Raw genomic sequence first — 23,831 nt, forward strand, 5'->3', positions numbered from 1 at the left:
TGTGTGTTTTATGAGAATGCACCCTGTCTGCTCACTAGAAACCAGTGACATCACTGCGAACTACAGGAAATATCACCAAAACTCATGTTAATTTTACAGAAGTTTAGGTTTTTTTGTCATTTGGTTTTGTGAACAGTTACAAAGACCATGGGGTATATTTACTAAACTGCAGGTTTGAAAAAGTAGAGATGTTGCCTATAGCAACCAGTAAGATTCTAGTTATTTAGTACATTCTACAAAATGACAGCTAGAATCTAGTTGCTATAGGCAACATCTCCACATTTTCAAACCCGCAGTTTAGTAAATATACCCCCATGTGTTGTCTTCCCTACCAAAAGGAATCGTCTGTATATCTGAGCGCAGTTTCTTCCACATATTATGTAAGAATAACAGCTGGGTATTACACGACAAGATCTGTTGCTCGTTGTAGTAAATGGCTATTACTTGGAATGTTGGTACAGCGGGGTCTGAGAGAAGGAGATGTGTGTGATGACAAGGGAAGGCAATTGTAAGGTTATCTTTTACTTGGCTGTAAACACTGCCACCTGCTGTTCTCATGAAGACATATGACATGCCTACCAACTTGTCCCACTTCTCCCAGGGCACAGTGCTCTACTACTGGTTTTCAAGCAAAATAATAATCAGTGCTGCATTGTCATTGATGGTATAAAGCACATTTAATATCTTTATTTCAGCCCACGTTTATTCAATAGGGAATTAAGGCAGGATGCGGAGCAGTGGGTCCCAGGAGAAGGGGGTCATATTGGTAGATATGGAGAGACACTCACCTGGTAAGAATTGTATTAAAATACACATATGTGATCTCTTATCCAAAACCCCCTTACCCAGAAAGTTCCATAAACCACAGCCGCCATCACAGAGTGCCTTCTCTTACAGTCACTATGATGAGCACTGTTAATTTATTGGGGACAGCTAGGGGAAAGAGGACCTTTTTAAACGTAATTTATTAGATGTAGGCATAGTGTTACACATGAATGTGGATCCATCTTGACCAAGACCGCTCTATATGTTTGAAACGCGTTGGAGGATGAGAAACAATTTACAGTTTGGATGATCATTTGGGAAGACAGAAAGAAATGATCCTTTCAACACCATAAAATTTAAATGTAACATGTTATTGATGTGATTCAGTGCAGCAACCACTAGGGGGTGCATGGAATACAAATACAGCACAAGTTACGTTGAGTTGCATCCAGTTCTATTTATCACTGTTATTTGTTTTATTTGCGTCACTAAAAATCCAGGAAGGCTGCGGCCATGTAAAACTTCCGGTGAACACGTTATATTTACATTTGATGAAAAATGTAGGTACAGTAGTTTCAAATAGTCACATAAAAAGTTAATACATGACGCTTGTCATTCTAATAATTATATGCATGCAGATTTCAACTTACAGGTAACACAGCCAGAAAATAATAACTATACAAATACCAGCTTGTTGGTCAATTAAAAATATTCTTATTTTAAAGGTACTCTATTTTGTGTAAATCTTGTGTGACAAAATGACAGCTGGAAGCAAAGTCACATTGAGCAGTTTTCACCCAAATTGAACCTTTTATTTGCACCTTCTTATTACCCATAAGTCTTTGTACGTCAATAGGAATCGCCCATCTCTGGTCTGTTCCCATCGGGTTTCAAGCATTGTTGGAAGCTTTAGCAGATTGCACGCCGCTTAAAAATAGTTTTTATTGGTTGATGCATGTTAAGATTGCTAATAAATAGTAAGTACAAACCACCTTGTAGGTTCAGCTTAAACTTGAGCACCTCTACTTTGTACATTGAGCCTGATTTTGAGGGTAGTCAATATAAACTTAAATCATTACTAGATCAACCAGCTATTCATTTACATTCCTACCAGCCAGAATGACGAGGCTTCCTTAGTATATGCTGAAACAGGTCAGTTATCATCAGAAGGTCTCTCAAACAGCCCATTCTATAGCTGTAGATAAATACTGTATAATATATCTGAAGCCTTTCTCAGAATGCAATTTAATACAGTCTGGTATAAAAGTGTATTAATATGAAATTCCTTATTACCCATACTATGTTTGTGTATCGATTTAAAGGGATGAGGTTCAATTAACACTAGTCCAGCCCACCCATTTTTTATTTTTTATTTTTTTTTAGAAATTAAATGTGCAGATTGCAGTTAATAAGTGTGTGTACCTTACATATTGTGGGTTGGTTTGATGACAATAAATTGCAGATAAGTGAATGTAAGTTATGTGTTTGGTAGCAAAGTCCCTGATTAATGTGAGTGCAGGTCGTTTAGTGTAAGTATAGAAAATGCAGCATTCACTGTCGCAAGACAAAAGGAAATTTTGTGTTTGCTCATCTTGTCTGCAAAGAGATATTCACATTTGAGAAGACGACTTTATGATGAATTCCATGTTAGTCCTGATATTCAGCTGACTGTGGTGACCGCCGTGGCCTTGTCCTCTCCGTCTCCGCTCTCCACCTGGTTGGCCTTACCCAGACTCTTCAGGAACTCCCAGAAAGAGGTGACTGTCTCTTTCACGCTCTTCTGTAGCAGCCAGCCCTGGCTCTCGCACTCCGGATCTTCAGGGTTAGCTATGTTCTCCAGACAGGTTTGCAAGTACCGCAGCCCGATCATGACGGTCATCTGTACAAAGTATTGGACAACAAATATTAATATTAAAATGTATAGGTGTGAACTGGGAATGCTATTAGAAGTCAACTACATAACTCCCTCAAAACTGTTCCTCTTTTGGTGAGAGAGTTCCACTTTTCACCCAAATCTCATTGTCCAGCCTTCCTTCCAACCCACCCCTCCCCCTTTATGTATTATGTATAGATCTAAATTGATTACACCTTAGATCCCAAACTTTTTCAGATCGAGACACCCTTATGGTCTCCCTAATTTTTTTCAAGGCACCCCTAAGCCAAAATAATTACCAAGTAGTCCCCTGCTTTGCTTACCACCGGCCCTGGCCATGGCACCTCTGTGAGATCGACACGGCACACCATTTGGGAACTACTGGATTAAACCCATTTCCTAGCTCCTACATTTCTACTATGCTAACAGCCTCATATATTATGTTTTAGTGCTGTTCGGTTTTATGGTGAAATCTAAAATTCATTCTTTCCTGCAGCTTTTCCTGCCCCCTCGGCACAGTCCTCCCCAACAGCAACAACGTCATATTGCCATCGTTAGCTGTTGAACACATTAGTGTAAAATGATATTCCTGGTACTTATCACAAACCTGGTGTCATTAAGTTTGAGCTATGACGATGGCAGTGGGGCCGGGCCACCGAAAAGCTGCTGGAGAGGTAAGGGCTAGATAAACTGTACGCGATAGTGTATCTAGCTAAAGATTTGAGATAGGACAGGGGTTATAGTAGCACATGGAAGCCCTAAAAAACAGTCCATAGAAGTGGTCTTGTCCTTTAAAGCAAGACAGACCAAAATGGCAATGTGTTTAAGCAGTTCTGTAAAACTGCAAAGTAGTGAAGGTAGCTGCGGTGTATCCACATTTATTCATGAGTTATATAAGTGACTCCAATGTGGAGTATTTTAGGAGAAAAAAATGAAATGCTGTATTTAATTAAAGGGGGTGATCAAAATGTTATAGTATGCAGGACTTTAAGGTCAAATTTGGACTTTTGCAGAGCTACATATTTCTGCTGGGGACCAAAAATCCAAAAAGTGTTTGACAAAGTATTTAGGCAGATGAACATAAAAACTGGAATTGGACTGGGTTGCAGCCAAGACAACAAATTCCTATGTTATATAAGTCTCTCATTGCGAGTCATTCTGATAAATTGCCCAGATATGTCAAATCGTAGGAAAAGAGATTTAGATAGCAAAATGGGGACAGACCTTTAGTCAAAAACGTTCCTATGCACTTAGTGCAGCTCTGTTGCGTCTCGATTCCAGAGGCAGAATGTAAAGTTGCAGGATAATATGTATATTAAAGAGCTTAATAAGTACAATGCTTCCAGGGTCTGCTGATACCTGCTGGAGATGTAACTCAGCTCAGAGACTGGTGTCCACATATGGTGGGGATGCCCCAAAATTGCCCTTTACTGGCAAAAAGTCATACAAGTCTCCAAATACATAACAGAAGACAAGACACCGAGTGACCCTGAGTTCTGGATCCTTAATTTGAGCAATAACCTTTATCTAGATACAAGAAATCTGAAACATCTAAATAATGCTACCAAAGTAGTTCTCCCCACTAGATGGAGATCCCCTCCCCCCAAACCATGGAACAGTGGCATTCTAGAATTAACCTCTACATGAATATGAAGAATATTTCCTTAGCTGCAGTAAGGACCAGGTAACTCGTTAGGCTACCTAGGCTCCCGCCTATGGCCCCCAGTGGACCCACAACCTTTCATTGTTTGCATTTTTTTATTATTTTTTTTTTAAAGTACTCATTCTGAGTGGAGCCCCAGATTTGGCGTTCTAGGGGGAGCTGTGTGGTGCCCTGGTTTTGGCGATCGAGGATGAGGTCGATGGAATCATAGTGGTTGCCAATAAGAAGCGACATGGACGAACGAAAGCAAACCGTGTCCAGCGCCACATAACTCAAACTGAAGATGGCTTGTGATTTTCTTTTTGTTTTGCACTATACATCAAATGTGTGCCCACCAGCGATAACCATGGCGGCAGTAAGATTCTCCCGATTTTTGCCATCGATGGCTTCCCCGTGGGAATTTAAAAAGTATTACTTGTACAGCAGCACAATTGAAATTATTTTACAAAAAAATGATTTATTCTTTGATCAAATCATTTTTAAATTAAGTTTTTAAATATTTTTAAAAAACTTATCTATTTTTAAACTTGAAAGAAAATAAAACAAATCCATTTTAACGGAATCGGAAGCCCAAATTGTAAACCGGCTCACACATCTCTAAAAACTGGACTGACGAAGCAGTAAGGCACTTAGCGCTCTGAGGCAGATCAGTATTGCTGAGATGCCCTACCGGTATTGTGTTTTAATAAATTGTGGTGGTAAGGGATTTTTATATAGCTGATAAAAAAAAATCTTACATATAGTCTTAAAGGGCTTTTCGTGGATCTCTATTGCTATTAACAGAAATAAAATTTATGAAGCCGCCTGATTATTTTGATAATGTTAGTTTAGATTAGTATTAAAATTATGTTGCTATAAAAACACAAATGCTCTATAAATATTTCTCGAAAATACAGTTCTTGTGACAAGGGTATTTTTTTTTGTATAATGAAAGCCCTTAAAATATCACACTTGTGATTACATAGTATATTTACTTTGTAAAGCAAATGCAAGCTTCCCACGTGGATGTACTCCGCTCCCTTGCACTGCTCCGGAGAAGCTACAGAGAAGAAGCAGACAGGGCAGAATACAAGCTGAAAGGTAAGTGGCCCTTCAGTCAGTCACACTTTACTATTATCAATGCCTGTGGCTCTTCATTGTTGTGGAATTACAAAGCACAGGTCTATTGAACATTAAATAGCACCATATACAGGATAAGAACTACACTTAGAAAACAAGACAAGACATGTAGCACTAAGTAATTAGCCAACACTTTAAACCATTCATTGCTAGTGACAGACAGTTTAAGAGGCACATGGTAGCTTCTCTGCATCTTCTCTTACCTCCAAGATCCAGATGAATAGCACCAGGGCCCCCATGGAGCTCATCATGCTGGTGTAATAGTTGAGCAGAGCCTCTTTACACCCCCTGTTCCACAGGTTCAGCTCCTCTGTCTGGTGGTCGTAGCTGTAGTGGGCGGAGTTATTGGTCACCTGCAGCTGGATGCACGGCCGGGGGGAGCTGGGGTTACAGCAGCTAAACGGAACACCGTCAATCAAGTATTTGCCATCAACGTTACTTTTAATCCGGCTGTATGGAAAACACACAGAGGAAGGAGAAATGAGTGACAGAGTGTAACACAATACTGTACTTTCCTATAACTATTGATAGTACTGCAGACATACATACTGCACATGAATAGGGCCTATAATTAGGAGAACTGAGACAGGTGTATCTTGCGACAGGCTGGTGGGGTGACAGCATAATGGAAGGCATTAATCTAAAGAATAAAATGTTCTCACTACAAAATCCTATTCCGATGGTCCTACATATTTGGAACAGAGCAGTAACTCAGTTAGCATTTTACCTTGCAGGCCTTCATTTTTCACAAGTCAACCATGGCAATGTTTAGGGATTGGAACTTGTAAGGGGACATGGCTATGTGGATAAGGATTGCTTAAGAGTTGCTGAATGTGATATGTCTATATGAAAATCTATACCAACCAGCTACATGTTAGACCGAGTAGAGATTGTGATCAACACTGGCAGGGGAAATGTAATATATGGAGCCTTATTGACTAGCAGGGGCAAACGCAGGATTTGCAGAGAGGGGTTTCCATGCCACACCACCAGTGGGCGTGGCCAGCATGCTTCAGGGCGTGGCTATAATTTTAGACTGCTTGGCTGCTCTTCAACTCTTCCTATCCCCATCATATACATGGGCAATGCTGCATGCACTACTGTTAGGGGCACACAGCTCTCCCTTTTCGAGCAGAGCCGTGTGAAGCGGGACATACCTCCCAACTGTCCCTATAATCAGGACAAAGTCCTGACTGAGTGTGTCAGACCAGTTGACAGACTGTCCTGCTCTCTCCTACCTGTTCTTGCTGCTTTCAATACTTGTTGGGGAGAGATGGCTGTGAACAGTGCAGACAGAAACAGAAAATGTTCAAAGCGGCTGATCCCGGGGCAGGGTCCAGCCACCTCAAGCATTCAGTATACCCGGACGGAGGGGGTTTACAGGCACTAGGAAACCCCTCCTTGGTTTGCCTATGACTAGGGTGCCAAAACACCTTGAAATGGGCTGTAATTCTCTCTTCTAGAAATGATCAATTGTGTTGGAATCAGCAGAAATCACTCAGGTCTTTAACCATAATGCTCTCTATTTGCGTTTTATAAAGACTTCACGGGCACCCAAACAATAAATTAAATTGTGCCTCTTACAACTATTTAAAATCCAGTTAATTTTAAATATAACTTTACATTACAAAACATTAATGAACTCATTAATTCTCACTAGCAATACCTACAACTGCTCAAAAGACCACCAAGGGGCATTATTCTGCCAGAGATATACAAATATGTCTAAGGTACGGGCTCGGCAAAGTGTTCCAACATTTTCGTTCCTGTATCGTGAACAATACTAAGGGGTCTATTTATCACTGCTGGGCAGTGGGCGGCAGGAAGAATCATTTTACATTGATACAAAATGTACTGTTGCTGGTATTTATGAAGCCAGGGCTCATAGGCAAGTCCTGGTGAACCCCCCTCCCCAACTAACTAAAACCTCCCTCACCGGCAGACTAACGATGCCGACGATGGAAGATCCGAACTGAGAGGCTACTGCGTATGTGGAGTTAAAGCCGCCCACAGCGATGGGACATGGTGCTGAACGCAGAGAGGCTTCTCCTGCGGCGATGGAGTCCCTTTGAAAAAGTAAGGTAATATCCAGATTAGCTTTTTACTGGTTTCTCCAAATGTTTGGCTCATCACAGCTTAGTAAATAGACCTCTGAAAGTTTAATAAGTATAATACAGGTACCTATTGTTTGCTGCACAATGAAAAGTAACAGCCGTTAAGGCTGAGGGAGAACATCACACAACTGTTTGTGAAAGAATAAAAATAATAATGTAAACTTTCTTTACCTGAACAATATAGACTCCATACCTCTTGACGTTTTAAAAAACAAAATTGAGACAAAATAAGTGCCCCTCACAGTCCGCCCGAGGCCTGGCAACGATCCCAAATTAACCACACTTGCTTTCCAATAGGCCAAATCCACTGCGAGGGAAAGAATGTGTTTACACAAACCCAGTCTAACCTCTCGCATTCATGTTTTTACATTGTTGCAACAATGTTGCAGGGCTAAGAAAGAGTTAATCCTTAATTCAGCATATAACGTGATAAATCTAATGTTGTTCTTCAACTATAAGGCCGCAAAAAACTATATTATAACGTTTGCAAAATATTCTTAATTTAGTAATAACAAATAAGTCGATGATCGGGGGATCTTTGTAGGCCAACTTTTGCCCATGTGATTTGCTGAAACATTAGATCAAATCAACCCAAATTCATGTTCCCTTTAACAATAAAGAGGAGCATCAAAATTATGCAAATTCTCCCCCCCCCCCCCCCCCATCATGAATGTCTGTATCAGAAGTTTGGGGAAAGAAATATTCCAAGATTTGTTTCTGAAATCGCCTTAAAGCGGTTTTCCACCTTCCGCTGTATTCAATGCATAGATCTGTTTCATATCCCAGGATAACAAAATCAGCTCTGCCTGATGATATAAGGTCATGGCTGAAAACCATAGAAGGAGGCTAGAAACAGGAAAAAATGGATTTTGTAAATGTTGCAAGACGGCATGTACAAGTCAATGCGTTAAAGTCATATCCTTATCAACATCAGCTAATATTATCAGATGAGCAGTGGAAGGCTGATAACTTGTCACCTGCGTGTGAAGCACTGATACTGGGGCAATGTAAGCACCTCCAACATGGTTATAGGAGAAGCCTGTTATAGGGGATATGGAGAGGTAGGAAGTTATTATCATCCAGCAGGATAATCAGGGTTAGGACTCTGTCCTCTTGTGTGTAGAACTGTGACATCTGGGTTCAGCTAGAAACTAATATTTACAGTGATTGTGGGAACATTTATGGACATTGGTAAGACGGCTTTTCTTCATTTCACCTTAAACATCAAATGGTTACGGCCAGTGATAGCCCTGCCGGCGGTATGATTTCCCAGTGATAACCCTGCCGGCGGTATGATTTCCCAGTGATAACCCTGCCGGCGGTATGATTTCCCAGTGATAACCCTGCCGGCGGTATGATTTCCCAGTGATAACCCTGCCGGCGTTATGATTTCCCAGTGAAAACCCTGCCGGTGTTTCGATTTGCCATTGAAAACCCTGCCAGCGTTTTGATTTGCCAGTGATAACCCTGCCGGCGGTTTGATTTGCCAGTGATAACCCTGCCGGCGTTTTGATTTGCCAGTGATAACCCTGCCGGCGGTATGATTTCCCAGTGATAACCCTGCCGGCGGTATAATTTGACAGAGATAACCCTGCCGGCGGTATGATTTGACAGTGATAACCCTGCCGGCGGTATGATTTCCCAGTGATAACCCTGCCGGCGGTATGATTTGAAAGTGATAACCCTGCCGGCGGTATGATTTGACAGTGATAACCCTGCTGGCGGTATGATTTGCCAGTGATAACCCTGCCGGCGGTATGATTTGCCAGTGATAACACTGCCGGCGGTATGATTTGCCAGTGATAATTCTGCATTCAACAACTGCACATTAATATTCCCTTTTTCCAGCTTTATACACTAATGTGTGTTGAGTAGGAGGATTACCAATGTGAAAAAGTCATTTATGATCAAAGTGTTTATGATAAAACATGACTACAGTGCTTACATCACTTTGGGTGGGGGGATTGGGGGCACACCATTTCTATTTATTTTCTTCTTTTTTCTTTACATTCAACATTAAAACGCTAATCATCATCACCATCAACATTTATTTATATAGCACCAGCATATTCCATAGGGATTAACAATGAGGAACAAACACAGTAATGAAACAATACTGAGTAATACAGACAGAGAGGTATGAAGGTAATGGTGCATAGCTTACAATCTATTAGGAGTTTGATACACGAGGATAAGTACTACATATTGCATATTGGTCCAGCCAGATTCCAAAGGTAAAAAGTACTTAATGATCTATATAATTCAGTCACACAGAAATGTTGATCAGGTGTACAGAGATTTGTTGTCTTGTGTGCACCGTGTAGAGGGCGGTAATAGTGTAACCTAGGGAGGTTAATATGGTGGTTGAGGAATTTTATAAGCTTGCCTGAAGAGGTAGGTTTTCAGAGAGGGCTTGAAGGTTTGAAGACCGAAGGAAAGTCTTGTGGTATGAGGGAAGGAATTCAATGAAGTGGGTGCAGCCCGAAAAAAGTCCTGTAACTGGGAATAGGAGCATATAATGAAAGTGGATGAGAGACGGAGATGGCCTTGTATGTTAGTTGAAGTATTTTACATTGGATTCGCTAAAAAACAGGCAACCAATGTAGAGACTGACAGAGTTGGTTAGCAATGGAAAGAAAAACAATCTAGCCGCTACATGCAAAATAGATCATAGGGGTTTGAGTCTGTTTAGGGGAAGACCATTAAGGATGGAATTGCAATAGTCAATGCGGGAGATGATGAGTGCATGAATTAAAGTATTTGCAGTGTCTTTTGTGAGATATGTGCGTATTCTGGAAATGGTTTTTAGATCTATGTAACGTGATTTAGCTATAGAATGGAAATTGGGAACAAAGTATAGTTCTGAATCAAGGATCACACCTAGGCAGCGAGCTTGTGGGGTAGGATTTATTGTCAACAGAAATACAAATGTCAGGTAGTAACATCGTTGGCGGGTTTGCATTTGAAAGATTGAGTTTGAGTGAGAGAACTGGTGTCTCTACTGCATGATTTTACACTTAAATCGTATCATACATGTAGCTCAGCATACACACATAACTGTATCATTTTTTAGGATGCATTTTACAACTGCTTTTTGGACATAAAATGTGTCCAATTCTACATGAGGCCTGTAGGCTCTTCTCCAGTGAGAACCACTTGTGATGCCAACCCCAAGGTTTCCTATATGCCAGCATGTTGTTGCCCACACTGAACACTGTATTGTGTTAGAATGTTGTGTGGGGGATATAAAAGCCGGGAACTGTTTGAATCTGGTCCTGCTTGATTGACATGTTCCAAAATGCAGTGGACTTAGGAACTACAAAAATGCACTTCTCTGACGAATGTCTGTACTTGTAATGGGACTTCTGCACATGGACCATCTGTAATAAAACAGACCAGTGTCGAAGTGGAAACTTAGAAGTGGCGGTATGAAAAATGTAATGGGAATGGAAGTGAATGGAATTTGATAGTTTTACAAGGCAGGAGAAGAAGTGGCGGTATGGCGTATCACCATATACACCCCACTTTGACCATTGAAACAGACCCAATGTACAGTTCCCTGTGTAAAAAAATAAATAAAATGGGCAGCTTATCCACCTCCTCAACCAATGCTAGTGCTAGAAATCCGGGGCTGGCTCGGACTACATTAGGAAGGTTACAAGTGTGTGAGGTTTACAGTGCACCACCTAAAGTCCTTCCACTTCTCCGCACATGGAAACGCGCTTTCCGATTTAAAAGGGGCGCGTGCACCATGTGCGCTGGGAGGACCTTCGTATAAAACATTAACTTGATATATCATTTTTGTAACATAGATAATTCGATACCACCCTATTTTGTAATGCTGACAAATAAACAAGATTAATTAATTAATTTAGTTACATGTTCACTTGATTATAAATTCTCCCTAACTTCTATCCAGTTCTATTTGTCTACCTTGCATGTCCTTGTGTCATGTTGTATATGTATTTTTCCCACTATATTGTGCTGGCATTTTTAGCGCCCCCTGCCTAAAATTACGAATATTTTATCAGGGTGGGCAGGCTGTCAGCGTGTTTGGCAATTGCCATGGCTGTGGGTTGTTGTACTGCCCTATAAATAAATATATAATAAAATGTAGAGATGTATTACATGTATTCCATTCATCATCATTTATTTATATAGCGCCACTAATTCCGCAGCGCTGTACAGAGAACTCAATCGCATCAGTCCCTGCCCCAATGGAGCTTACAGTCTAAATTCCCTAACATATATATATATATATATATATATATATATATATATATATATATACATATACATATACACACACACACACATATATATATATATACACACATACACACACACACACACACACACACACACACACACACGTCAATTAACCTACTAGTATGTTTTTGCAGTGTGGGAGGAAACCGGAGCACCCGGAGGAAACCCACGCAAACATGGGGAGAACATACAAACTCCTCACAGATAAGGCCATGGTCTTAAATTAAATTGGAATTTAACTCATGACCCCAGCGCTTTGAGGCAGAAGTGCTAACCACTTAGCCACCGTGCTACCCCCGGCAAGGTAATCAAATGTAATAAAGTGCGTGCATTATTTAGTAATTTATATTATAAAAGCAACGTAAACACACAGTGTCTCACAAAACAAATCGGCAATGATGATGATGCCTTGCAGACACACTGGACCTGATTCATCAAAGCATGTATCTGAGTGTATCATATGCAAAATCACTCTGCGCATGCTCAGAATGAGGAGAAATGTCCGTGAACGCAGCCCTGTTGTGTGCGCCTGCAAACGCAAAGGACACTAACTACAGCCTACAATTTCGGGAAGTAAACTGGGTGGGAAAGGACATGCATGTATGCATGCATGCATGCATTGTATGCATGCTATAACATGTGTAAAAATGTATTTTTTGGTCAGTAGACATTAACAACATTCTAATAAATGTATTTAATTGCAAAAAAAATGTTTTGAACTGTTTTAACATTAATGCATTTATTATCAGGTAACAATAATGCAAGATTTTTTTTTTTCCCATTTTCCTGTGCATTCTTTTGCGAATTTATAATCCACATGTATTTTGGTGTAGTAGAGCGCAGCAGACCTGCCCCCGATTTCAAAAGCACACGTGTCTTGAGATCCGTGCCTAGCTGAATTCAGACGGATGTAAAGCCTAAATACATGTGTATAATACTTTATCTGTCACATTAGATCCTGCTGTATTATTTATGTGTGTGTGTGCGCGATGGTGGAGGGTATTATACAGTGTAGAATATCTTCCCTGAGAGCACTCCTGTAATTTTTTCTTACCTCTAGCTTCCATCATATCAAAAGAAGTTCTGACATGCATTTTTCATGTACATCTGTGTCTGCTGACCACTCCTCTACTACACCCACTGTGAAATAGTTAACTCTGCCTCCCCTATTGTCACCTAGGACGCTTGTCAACACGCCCATCTGACACTTAAGAGAGAGAGAAAGGGGGGCAGTAGGTTGACAGCTGAAAACAGTGTTGTCATTTAACAGAAATGTAATGTACTGAATCCTCACCACACTAATGCCCATCAATGATACTGGATAGTATCAGAGGGAGGAGAGAGAATAGACAACCAACCAAACAACTAACCACATGAATGCTTACAAATAGTAGAGCAAAAGACCTGACATTGCATGTTAAATGGTAGTGGCCACAGACATACTGAAGCTAGTATCATTACAGCATATAAAAAAAATTAAATAAAAAGCATCTTTGAAATCTTGTTGCTGCCATATAAATAGCAGTGATTAAATGTCAAGCACACTCATCGGTGCCGAAAGGAAATTGCAGAGCAGATGCAGCTGCAAAGGCAACAGCTGAAAAAGATGTTGATGTCCCTGTAATACTGAATGTTGTTATCATGCCAGATGAACAGTCTTTAATATCTATACAGTCAGCTTGTTCTCAACAGGAAGTCTCCCAATGGAAGGATGGGGAATGTATCACTGATGCTCAAGCATTGTGGCCAGTCCCTGCTACCTTCACTGGCTGAACTGTCACACGGATTAATCCTTGTAGGTAAGACAGGCATGGTAAGTCTGATCAAATTCTACCGGAATGTCCCTGGATTCTATACCTTTGCTTCTATACATTGTGAGGTTTGGCACATCTGTTTGAGGTCAATCCAGCCAGGCCAGTGGACACAGAACCTTCTCATCTCCCACCTACTTAGGGACCCTTCCATGTAATACAGACTGACTTCATCCAACGTCCTAAGGTGAGAATGTTAAAGTATATACTGGTATGTTTCTCTTCCACTCTAGTTACCTAATTTCTCTTCCACTCTAATTACCACTTCCAACTCCAGAATCCAAAACTTCTCCCGAGCTGCCCCCCTGCAATGGAATGACCTCCCTCGCTCCATCCGTCTCGCTCCCAATCTGTGCTCCTTCAAACGAGCACTTAAAACTCACCTGTTCTTCAAAGCCTACCAACCATCCACTTAACCCCTCATCCACTCTGCTCGTTCTCCCCTCTCTCAACTGGTCCCTTTTTCTCTCCCCTGGCACCACCGCTCCCTCTCGTGTCTGATTTGTCCATCCTCCCTTAGGATGTAAGCTCGTATGAGCAGGGCTCTTCTTCCCTCGTGTCTCCATACCTGTTCTTCTGCTCCGTCCTTACTCCATATGTCTGTCCCGGAGTTTCTGAAACATTGGTACTTTGTGTTTATTGTTCTGTACTGTTTAACCCTGTATGGTCTACTGTTTGTATTATGTACGGCGCTGCGGAAACCTTGTGGCGCCCAACAAATAAATGATAATAATAATGTTTAGATTTATTTTCAGGATAGGGAGAGGTCTAACCCATAGCCTCACAGACCGCTAGCATAACAGGAATTAGTGCAAGAATTTGTATGCAGGTATGGTATACTCCATGTTATATCCTCTGATAAAGGCACCCACATTACTGGACTTGTGGTCAAAAATATGAGTGATCTTTTAGGGGTAAAACAACAACCGCACCATACCCTATATTACCCACAGGCTAGTGGCAAAGTTGAAAGGTACAATGGCACTATTAAAGTTAATCTTTACAAAGTCTACCAAGAGACTGATCTACAATGGCCTGAGGCCCTACCTCTTGTGTTGCAAACAATCAGAACAACTCCTAGGGGGCCTCTGAACATCTCCCTGTATAAAAACACTATGGAGAACCTGATGTGGTTATACGCCTCTCACTGTAAGAAGGTATGTGGTTAACAAATATACCGTATATACTCGTGTATAAGCCGAGTTTTTCAGCACATTTTTGTGTGCTGAAAAAGGCCCCCTCGGCTTATACACGGGTGAACTTCTAGGTGTCCGGTCCCTAAGCTGTTTAGTTCCGCAGTGGAACGCATGTGAGTTCTACTGACAGGAAGTTTTGCATTTGGAACGCAAACTTGCGTTCCAAATGCCGAACTTCCTGTTGGTGGAACGCACATGCGTTCCACTGCGGGGTAAGTAAAAGGCTGAAAAACTCTCTCTCTCTTTTTTTTTTTTTGTCACGGAGCGATCTTCATTTTCAGCAGCAACGAGTATGGCGCCCTGAGAAACACAAATGTGCTGGAGAACTTCAAAATGGGGATAGACAGGGGAAGATGAAGTTACAGGATCTGGAGCCTGAAATCTCTCTAGCACGTTACAACAACAAAAACGTGTGAGAGTGACCCTGGAACTCAAGTCCTGACAACTGACAACCCCACCAAACTGCAAGTAATAGATTTGAAAATTTCACAACTTACACAGTTAATCATTTATTTGTATTTTATGTGTATACATATTTTTATTTTCCACAACAATGAAAGCATACATCAAAATGACAAAATAGCATTAAACTGAAAAACACACGTTATAAAAATGTGTACAATAAAAATGCATATACAGATGTAAATAAAAAATATAATAATGAATACATCTAAAAAAATTACCAGTAGCTGCTGCATTTCCCACCCTAGGCTTATACTCGAGTCAACAAGTTTTACCTGTTTTTGGTGGTAAAATTAGGTGCCTCGGCTTATATTCGGGTCGACTTATACTCGAGTATATACGGTATCTATTTTGTCCCCACTAAGGGTCCAACTACTAGTTCTTAATATATTTTCCTACCTCAAGTAGGTATTTAATTTGTGTCAGATAATTTGGTTGAGTTAGGAATGTGTCTGAATGTATTATAAATGAGACTAAAGGAGCTCTTAAAGTAGATTGTCTTTGAACCATATTCTGGCCTATAGGTGGGGGGAACCTGTGCTCTTAAAGGACAGGAAAGTGGTACCTATATAGTGGACCACAAAAGTGATATAAAAGGGTCATATAGATGAGATAGACAAGCTGAAGAAAAAAAATGAGGCAGATAGGAAGTAAAGGATGGGACCCCTTTGGATACCTAGGTAAAGGATTGTCCAGCTTATTCTGCAATATATAATAACGAGACTGGTTATTTTTCTAATCATTTTTGCATGTGTTAAGTTTCTACCTGTGCTCTTCAAATTTTTATCTTCAGGATCTAAAGGTTAAAATACAGCAATGGTTAACCTATAACCCCCCTAAATATTTGAGAATTGTTAAAAGTAATTAAACACCTGCTATGATCATGGTATTTAGTCGACAAATAGTAGTCTCAACAGAGACTATGCCTATACAACAGGGAGTTCTATAGAGATGATTTTTTTCCATCCATTTCACACACCCTTCAATTTGTGTTGTTTGTTGTTCCCAACACTCCTTAGTTGTAGTATACCTAGTGTGTAAGAGCATATAATTAAATCCACTTGTCACTTCTGCCATAAATTAGGTCTTAATTTGTGTGAGGATGGAATCCTCAGAGGGAGGATTGTTATTAATTTTATGGAACTTGGGTGCAGTCAAACAATAAATATATGTATATATGCTTATTCTTTAAGAGTTAATACAAGTTAATAGCTTACAGAAGGAATAGTCTGCTCACACTGGTGTCTAACAAAGAGGGAGATAAGGCACATTCCTGTACCTGACTGTACCAAGTTACAAGAGAAAACAGATGTACTGCGGACCATTACAAGGTCAAACAATGTATGGGGGAGTCTGAGCAGGGTGTGTAACTAAAATCTGCCAGTAACAAGAAAGTTATATAAGACTGTGTAAATGCATTAATTATTTTTCAGATTGCTTGCATGCTTGAATAAAGAAGCTTACATTTGTCAGTCATAAGCCAAAGATACATTATACCGATTGGTAAAATACTAGCTATAAAAACTCTCTCTCGGACATTATACACCGACCCCTGTAGTGCCCTTGATCCCCTGTACAATCCAGAATTCTCTCTCTGACAACGTTACACACCTATTCCTGTAATACCTCTATCGTGTGTAACCAACTGTCTCTCTGTTATCTTCACATGGATGTCTCAAAGGCATCTAAAACTCAGCATGTCAAAAATAGATCTTATCCTCCACCCCAAGTCACCAACTCCCTTCAAATCTCCCTCACTATCAACACCACAACAATTTCCTCGGTTTACCAAGCTCGCTGTCTTGGTGTCACACTTGGCTCCTCGCACTGCTTCCTTATATCCAGTCTCTCCATGTCCTATTGCCTCCACCATTGAAATATTGTTAGAACATGCCCCCTTTCTCAACCAAGATGCAGACAACACTCTTATCCATTCTCCAATTATCTCCCACCTTGGGGACTTCAACTTCCTCCTACATGCTGTAGAGCATTATCACACGCTTTGTCTGGGGTTAAAATCCTCTATAGACATCCAAAAAATGGGGGATTGGGCCTCCCCTGCTTCCACAAATATTATCTGTCTGCACATCTTATGCAGATTGTACAAGCCCACTCTTTTACTAAAATAGACATTGTACACCCTAACCCCATCACCTTATTCCCTTCTGTATCTGTAAATATCAACTTTAAATGTCAGTGTACAAATAAGCTATCAAGTATTTGTGTGCTACATGTAAAAACAGTCAGTATTCAACTTATGTGCAAAACAGAATACTAATTTGCACCCCTTGCATTGTAACATGGTTTTGTCCAGGAGACTGAAATAAGAAGTTTCTCAAGTTAAGATCCTTAATGAATCAGGCCCCTTATTTTTAAATGACAGCCCCATACTCTTCCATTGCTGATCCTGAGCTAAGGGTCTAAGGAGTTCCAACTGGTTTTTGGCCCTTGGATTTCATGCACTGTAGGATCTGAAGAATCTGGGCACAGCTGCCGACCAGAGATTTAGACTTGTGTGAAAATGATCTGATTGATTTCGATTGGATCACTTTCAAGCATTGCGATCATGTTGGGGTCAGATATAGGATGATATTGAGACAATTTGCTGATATTGCCAATAACACATTCCCATATATAACTAAATATAAATAATAACAGATGATTGTATACAGACAGTGGGTGTAATGGGACATGAACAAAAATTATATATTGTTTCTCAACGTGTACAGAATATAGGCTGCAAAGGTCAACATTTCTTGAGCTCAGCACCAAGCAGAGACACACAGCTATCTATATCACATGAAAGAGGCTGTAACGGTGATGCTATAATGTAATTAACAGATCGCTCAGTGTAACGATTCCGGCAAACTGCCGATACTACAGCGAAGGGTTAAAACTCTCTCTCTATATTATCTCAGTGGGTGGTCAGTGCACTGCTGTGTATTTCCTACTGGTTTATCCTGTAGGCCCCAATCCTTCAACATGGATAATAACGAGCTAATCGGCCAGCTTGGCGCTATATATAACTCCGCAGCTTCTGCTTACACAGCACTCCTTAAGCAGCATCTGGTAAAATACGTTCTCTGCCCTGATCATATATTTACCTATATTGTACAGTAACACTATATAACTGGTAGTGTATTATTACAGTCACAGCATTTGAATGACCAAAGAGGGACCGTTAGATACTCTGCAACACACTTTCTGATATAAAGTAACATAAACTATTACACACAAGAAACCGAATGAATAAATCTAAAAACTTATACAGCTTGGAGGCTTTTAAGTTAAAGCTGTGAGATACAATAGATCATAAAAATGATCTGTACATCAGACAAAAGAGGGAATGAAAGAGGGACAATTAAATTTGAATAAAAAATAAGGGCAATAAGAAGTTATTGTCAATATAAATATATATATATATATATATATATATATATATACACATACACACACATACTACTATATTACACATTACATACACATATATATATATATATATATATATATATATATATATATATATATATATATATATAAATATAATTTATATATACAGTAGGACATCATGTCTTTATGGCGGATCCCATAGTCCATCTTACCTTCATTCTCATCCCTATTTCGTTGTCATTTAAATGGAAAATATCTTTGCTGCCTCCCAAATTTTCCGTCTTGCATCAGGTACAATTAATTTCACCACATTTTCTTTTTAGATGCGTTGGCTTTGTAATAGTTGTTGCATTGTATAGTGAATTGTGTTTCCCTCTCAGCATATAGCAGTAATGTCAGCAAAAGGGCATCTTGAAGGACTCCATGGCCAGTTAAAATGTTGAAGGGATACATAGATAACAAACCAATACGGTTCCCAGGGTCCTACCATATCAGCTAATAGCAAGAATCCAGCACTAAATCATCTCATCATCATCAACACTTATTTATATAGCGCCACTGATTCCGCAGCGCTGTACAGATAACTAACTTACATCAGTCCCTGCTCCATTGGAGCTTACAGTCTAAATTTCCTAACATACACACACACAGACAGAGAGAGAGACTAGGGTCAATTTTGACAGCAGCCAATTAACCTACTGGTATGTTTTTGGAGTGTGGGAGGAAACTGGAGCACCCGGAGGAAACCCACGCAAACACGGGGAGAACATACAAACTCCACACAGATAAGGCCATGGTCGGGAATTGAACTCATGACCCCAGTGCTGTAAGGCAGAAGTGCTAACCAATGAGCCACCGTGCTGCCCACTCTGCAACTGTTCTGTAATCAATGCTCAACAAAGCACAACTGATTATCACCATATAGAGGGAATGCAGTTTATACACAGGTTTATATAAAGTGAAAAACATGCAGGTACAAAAAGGTTTTAATTTTGCACATGTGTTTATTTAGTCACCTTGTGCTTACATAGGAGTTTGCCCACATTTCGCTTTCCAGAAAATCTGCTGCTACTTTTGCGGTATTGTGGACCTGCCTGGAAACGCACATGGTGGAGGAGAAACGTCACTTCATAGCCCATCCTACCACCACTGTAGGACCAACCCCATCATTAATAGTAACTCTTCCATCTTCCTCCTAATATACTACTTTATTTAGGCTCATGGACGTCTTACATTTATAATGAGGGTTGGGAGTGCCTTTATTATATTTCACTTTTTATTTGATTGATGAAAGTGCTCCTAGAAATATACTTTCCTATAGAAAGTGTCCCATGTGGAGCAAATGGCCCACTCAAATATAGACCATAGCCTGATTTCAACTGTATCCAATTGCCTGTAATTCAAGTCTTTTTGTTGGGATAAAAATGCTCTGCAACCTCTAATACACAGGAACCAACCCTAAATGCACAATCCTTACCCACTGAATGCCATTTACATAATGTCGGCCGCAAACTGAAGTATAATTTTAGCATATAACTATTCATTCAACAAGTACGTACCCAGCAATGAGTGCCCTGAGCCGCCCAGATTCTACCAACAGATGACAATTTTACATCCGCTGCCATTTCCAATGTATTTGGTGCATTCACTGAAAAGACTGGTGGAAATGACAAATACCTCATAGGACCTGTCACTCGTGAATAATGAGCAACAATAAATACAGCCAAAGGTATTTTACGTGTGAAGTTCACCGTTTCTCTACATGAACTGCAGCCGAAAGGACTGGGCCAATCATCAGTGCCGAAACCTGAGTTTTTACAAAACCTCAGGACGGAATAGAAAGGGTTAAATTACTAGCCCGGAATCTTCAGATAATCCCGTCATTGACTAAGTTCTTTACTAAGTGAAACTTACCCTACACATCCTATATCCATGGATACCAGGCTAATCTACAACACTAATCACATTTTCTACATTACCCATAATATTCAAGTAGTGTTATATCTGCATGGATTTAATATGTGCACACACTGCTATTCTCTACTGTATGTAGGACATTGCCACACAGGTAACTGCACAAAAAGTTGCTCTAACTCACAGCAAGTAGTCAGACATTAAACTATACTAGACAAACGAGAGTCTAACTGGTTGCTGTAGGTTACAGCAACTTTATCTTAGTTTCCCCAAATGTTCCACTATAAGTATTAACTACCGACATAGAATCTGCTGCCCCCAGAGGACATTGAATTGGAGGTAGGTTCTACTCACTCTTTGACCTCCTTGGAGCTGAAATCCAGATACCGGTTGCTGACCCACTGGATCTCAAACCAATCTCTGAACCCATTGTTTCCGCAGCATTTGAACTCAATCTGCAGCAAATCTATGGTCTTCTTCATAAAACACCTCCCGGGGGTGTCGGTGTCCTTGTAGTAACGCATTCCGTTCTTCAGCCCAAGAGCAAGGGTGCTCTCCAGAGACCCCCTGGTAACTAGACAGACCACCGCAATGAAGAAAATGAAGATGTTGAACAGAAAACAGACGGTCAGGTATGGTTTCAGCATCGGCTTCCACTTGGCAAATTTACCAGGATCCAGCGAATCGTAACAGATTTTACCAGCAAAGACGTTAAGGGAACACGCCAGCGCACCCATGAAAATGAGCGAATTGGGCACAAAATGGCTTTCAGCGTTATCCATCACCTCGCTTCGCTTCCTGAGCTCTATTTTCAGGAACAATCCCATGGTGAATAGGACGATGGCGGCTAAAACACAGAACCAATTCATCAGCCATAACCCCTGGGCTAATTTGACTCTTTTCTTCTGGTTAAAGACAACTGTCATCAGCGCCATTTCAGCAGTATTCAAATTGGGGGTTCTGCTTGAAACGTCAAAAGATTTTTTAACAGGATGAAGAAATTCACTTTGAGTCCAGCAGTCAGCCCAGAAGTGGCTGGGAGCAGTGTCGTTCTTTCATGTTTACCATCGTAGCTTAAAGCTGGAGGGAGAAAATGCTTGTTTTTGTTTTTTTTACTAAGTGTTAATAATAGCACTAATCATTCAAAGTTAATTGGGAGAGAGCAGCTACACCTATATCTGGTGGCCTGGTCCCACTGAAGGAGAAGGAGCTAAAAGTTTCAGATGATTAAACCTACAAGTGCCATACGTCATCTAAATACCTCTAATCACCTTCATCCCATTTGTAAGAATCTCTGCCAACCTGATAATCAGCACTATAATCCTCGTTTTGTTGGTTACTGGATTACTCCTTTCACATAGTATAATGCCTTTTACAAGTTCATTATAGACTGGTAATCATTCGTGTTATACTAAATTAATAAAAGTACTTGTCCATTCTCATTTGCAAACCTGCATATAATAAGGTGCCCTTGACGTTGGAATGCAGGCTTAATGTTTTAATCAAAATATGAACCAATACCTCATGTTTTTATTTTTCTAGATACACACAGATATGCAGGGTTAAGGATAAGCGCTGACAACAACTGTCTATTCATTTGCAAAGTTGTCAAACTGTAAGGTGAGAATCAGGGGTGCAACTGGAATTGCAATTCTCCCTTTTCCTTTGCTCCTAGTAAGACCTCATCCTCTACGACGACAGACAACGGTATATAATAGTAAGGTGAATCAGCGCAGCGTACAAGGTTTGACGGATTAGCATATAGCAGTTTGTAAAATCCTAGGGCAGCGTATGCTAACATAATTCAGCACACAACGCCACTAGAATTTCTGGCTGATCATAAGAGGGATATTTACCTGTTAATAACCTGTCTGCATTTCTTGGGGCACATAATAAAGGCTTCAAAGCAACATTAAGTTTGTTCTCTCCGTTACTATGTGCAGTAAATATGAAAGGGGGAGTAAAGCCAATATTTGACAATAACAAAGGTTGTGTATTATTGAGATGAATAATGTACATATAATAAATGGAATGTTTATAATTAAATATGTCTACAATGCTCTCACTCCTCTGCAGCATTGTGCATGTTGGAGGTAGGGTCTGCTCTAACTCAACCAGCAGACAGTGACTGACAACTTTGCAGGAATGCACATTGTGGATTGTTGGATTCATTCATATGGGCAGGTGAGTGATGTCATAGCAACTCACATGACTGCATTCTAAGCTTGTAGACCTATGGGAAATCCAATCAGGACACTGTCCTAAAAATGTGGTAGGTGCTTTAGCTAATTGTCATTAGTTTAATTCCGACCAGGGCCCTATCTGTGTGGAATGCTGGATGTTCACCCTGTGTTTGCGTGGGTTTACTCAGGGACTTCTGTTTTCCTCCCAGTCCAAAAACATACTAGTAGGTTAAATGGTGTGTGTTTGTGTTAGAATATTACCTCCAATGGGCCAGAATGATACATATTCTCTGAACTGCACAAAATGATCAGTGCTATATAAAAGTAATCATAAAGTGCTCATTCTATGCACACTGTTACAAAACAGGTGATTGGACATTAAAATTAGGTTTGAAAAAAACATGAAACCGATGGAAGGTGTCTTGTTATGAATTACATTAGAAAATGACTCCAGATTATTGGACAATAACAGAACACTTGAAATTGTTCTTTTAAACCTGTGTAAGGATTCCCAGCTTCAAATTGCTTTGAGATTGTCATTATATCTAGATAGTAGTACTTAATAACTAGAAAATGCTGCCTAATGGTAAGGTCACAAGCAACTTAGACACCAGGATCTGCTATGCAGGACACTGCAGTTTTAAAGTGAGGTTACACTGAAACATTCAGCTTAACATACAAGTCACTTGGAGAACACTGTTCCACCGTCACATTATAGCGATTCCAATGTCAACGTTCCCATTTACTTCTGTTTTTGAGCCAGAGTATCTCAATGTATTCTTGAATTACAATGTTAGCTTCCTCACCACATTCTAAAAGGATTTGTCACCTTACCCCAACTCTTCCACTGCTTGTCTGTGAGAATAAATAGATCAGATCTCTATACAATGACATAAACATGCAGAATATTTTTTAACAGACAAAAGGAGAATTTGTTGGCTGCAACAATCTTGGATATTACAAGGGACAAGGTAGAAGAATTTAAGTGCAGGTCAAGGCTTGATAAGATACAATACATTGCATGCAAACAGTGGAGGTGTTACATGCCTGTGCCGAGGACACTCATAAGCTA

General features: G+C 40.2%; 1 protein-coding gene across 1 annotated transcript; it reads right to left on the reverse strand.

Annotated features, from left to right (window-relative positions):
• Positions 1-1,202: 1,202 nt before the first annotated feature.
• On the reverse strand, positions 1,203-21,791 carry PRPH2 (peripherin 2). The gene is made up of 3 exons (XM_075204190.1): positions 20,931-21,791; positions 5,624-5,870; positions 1,203-2,644 (listed from the first exon to the last, which is right to left on the reverse strand). The coding sequence occupies exons 1-3, from the start codon at positions 21,509-21,511 to the stop codon at positions 2,426-2,428; spliced, it is 1,047 nt and encodes a 348-aa protein (XP_075060291.1). The 5' UTR covers positions 21,512-21,791; the 3' UTR covers positions 1,203-2,425.
• Positions 21,792-23,831: the final 2,040 nt, after the last annotated feature.

The sequence above is a fragment of the Mixophyes fleayi genome, chromosome 3 (assembly GCF_038048845.1).
Source record: "Mixophyes fleayi isolate aMixFle1 chromosome 3, aMixFle1.hap1, whole genome shotgun sequence".
Classification (NCBI taxonomy): domain Eukaryota; kingdom Metazoa; phylum Chordata; class Amphibia; order Anura; family Limnodynastidae; genus Mixophyes; species Mixophyes fleayi.

Coding starts and splice junctions, on each gene's coding strand:
- PRPH2 (XM_075204190.1), bottom strand. CDS start 21,511: ATGGCGCTGATGACAGTTGTCTTTAACCAGAAGAAAAGAGTCAAATTA. Junction 5,871..20,930: donor AGCTCCAAGGAGGTCAAAGA/GTGAGTAGAACC, acceptor TTTTCCATACAG/CCGGATTAAAAGTAACGTTG. Junction 2,645..5,623: donor TATTCATCTGGATCTTGGAG/GTAAGAGAAGAT, acceptor TACTTTGTACAG/ATGACCGTCATGATCGGGCT.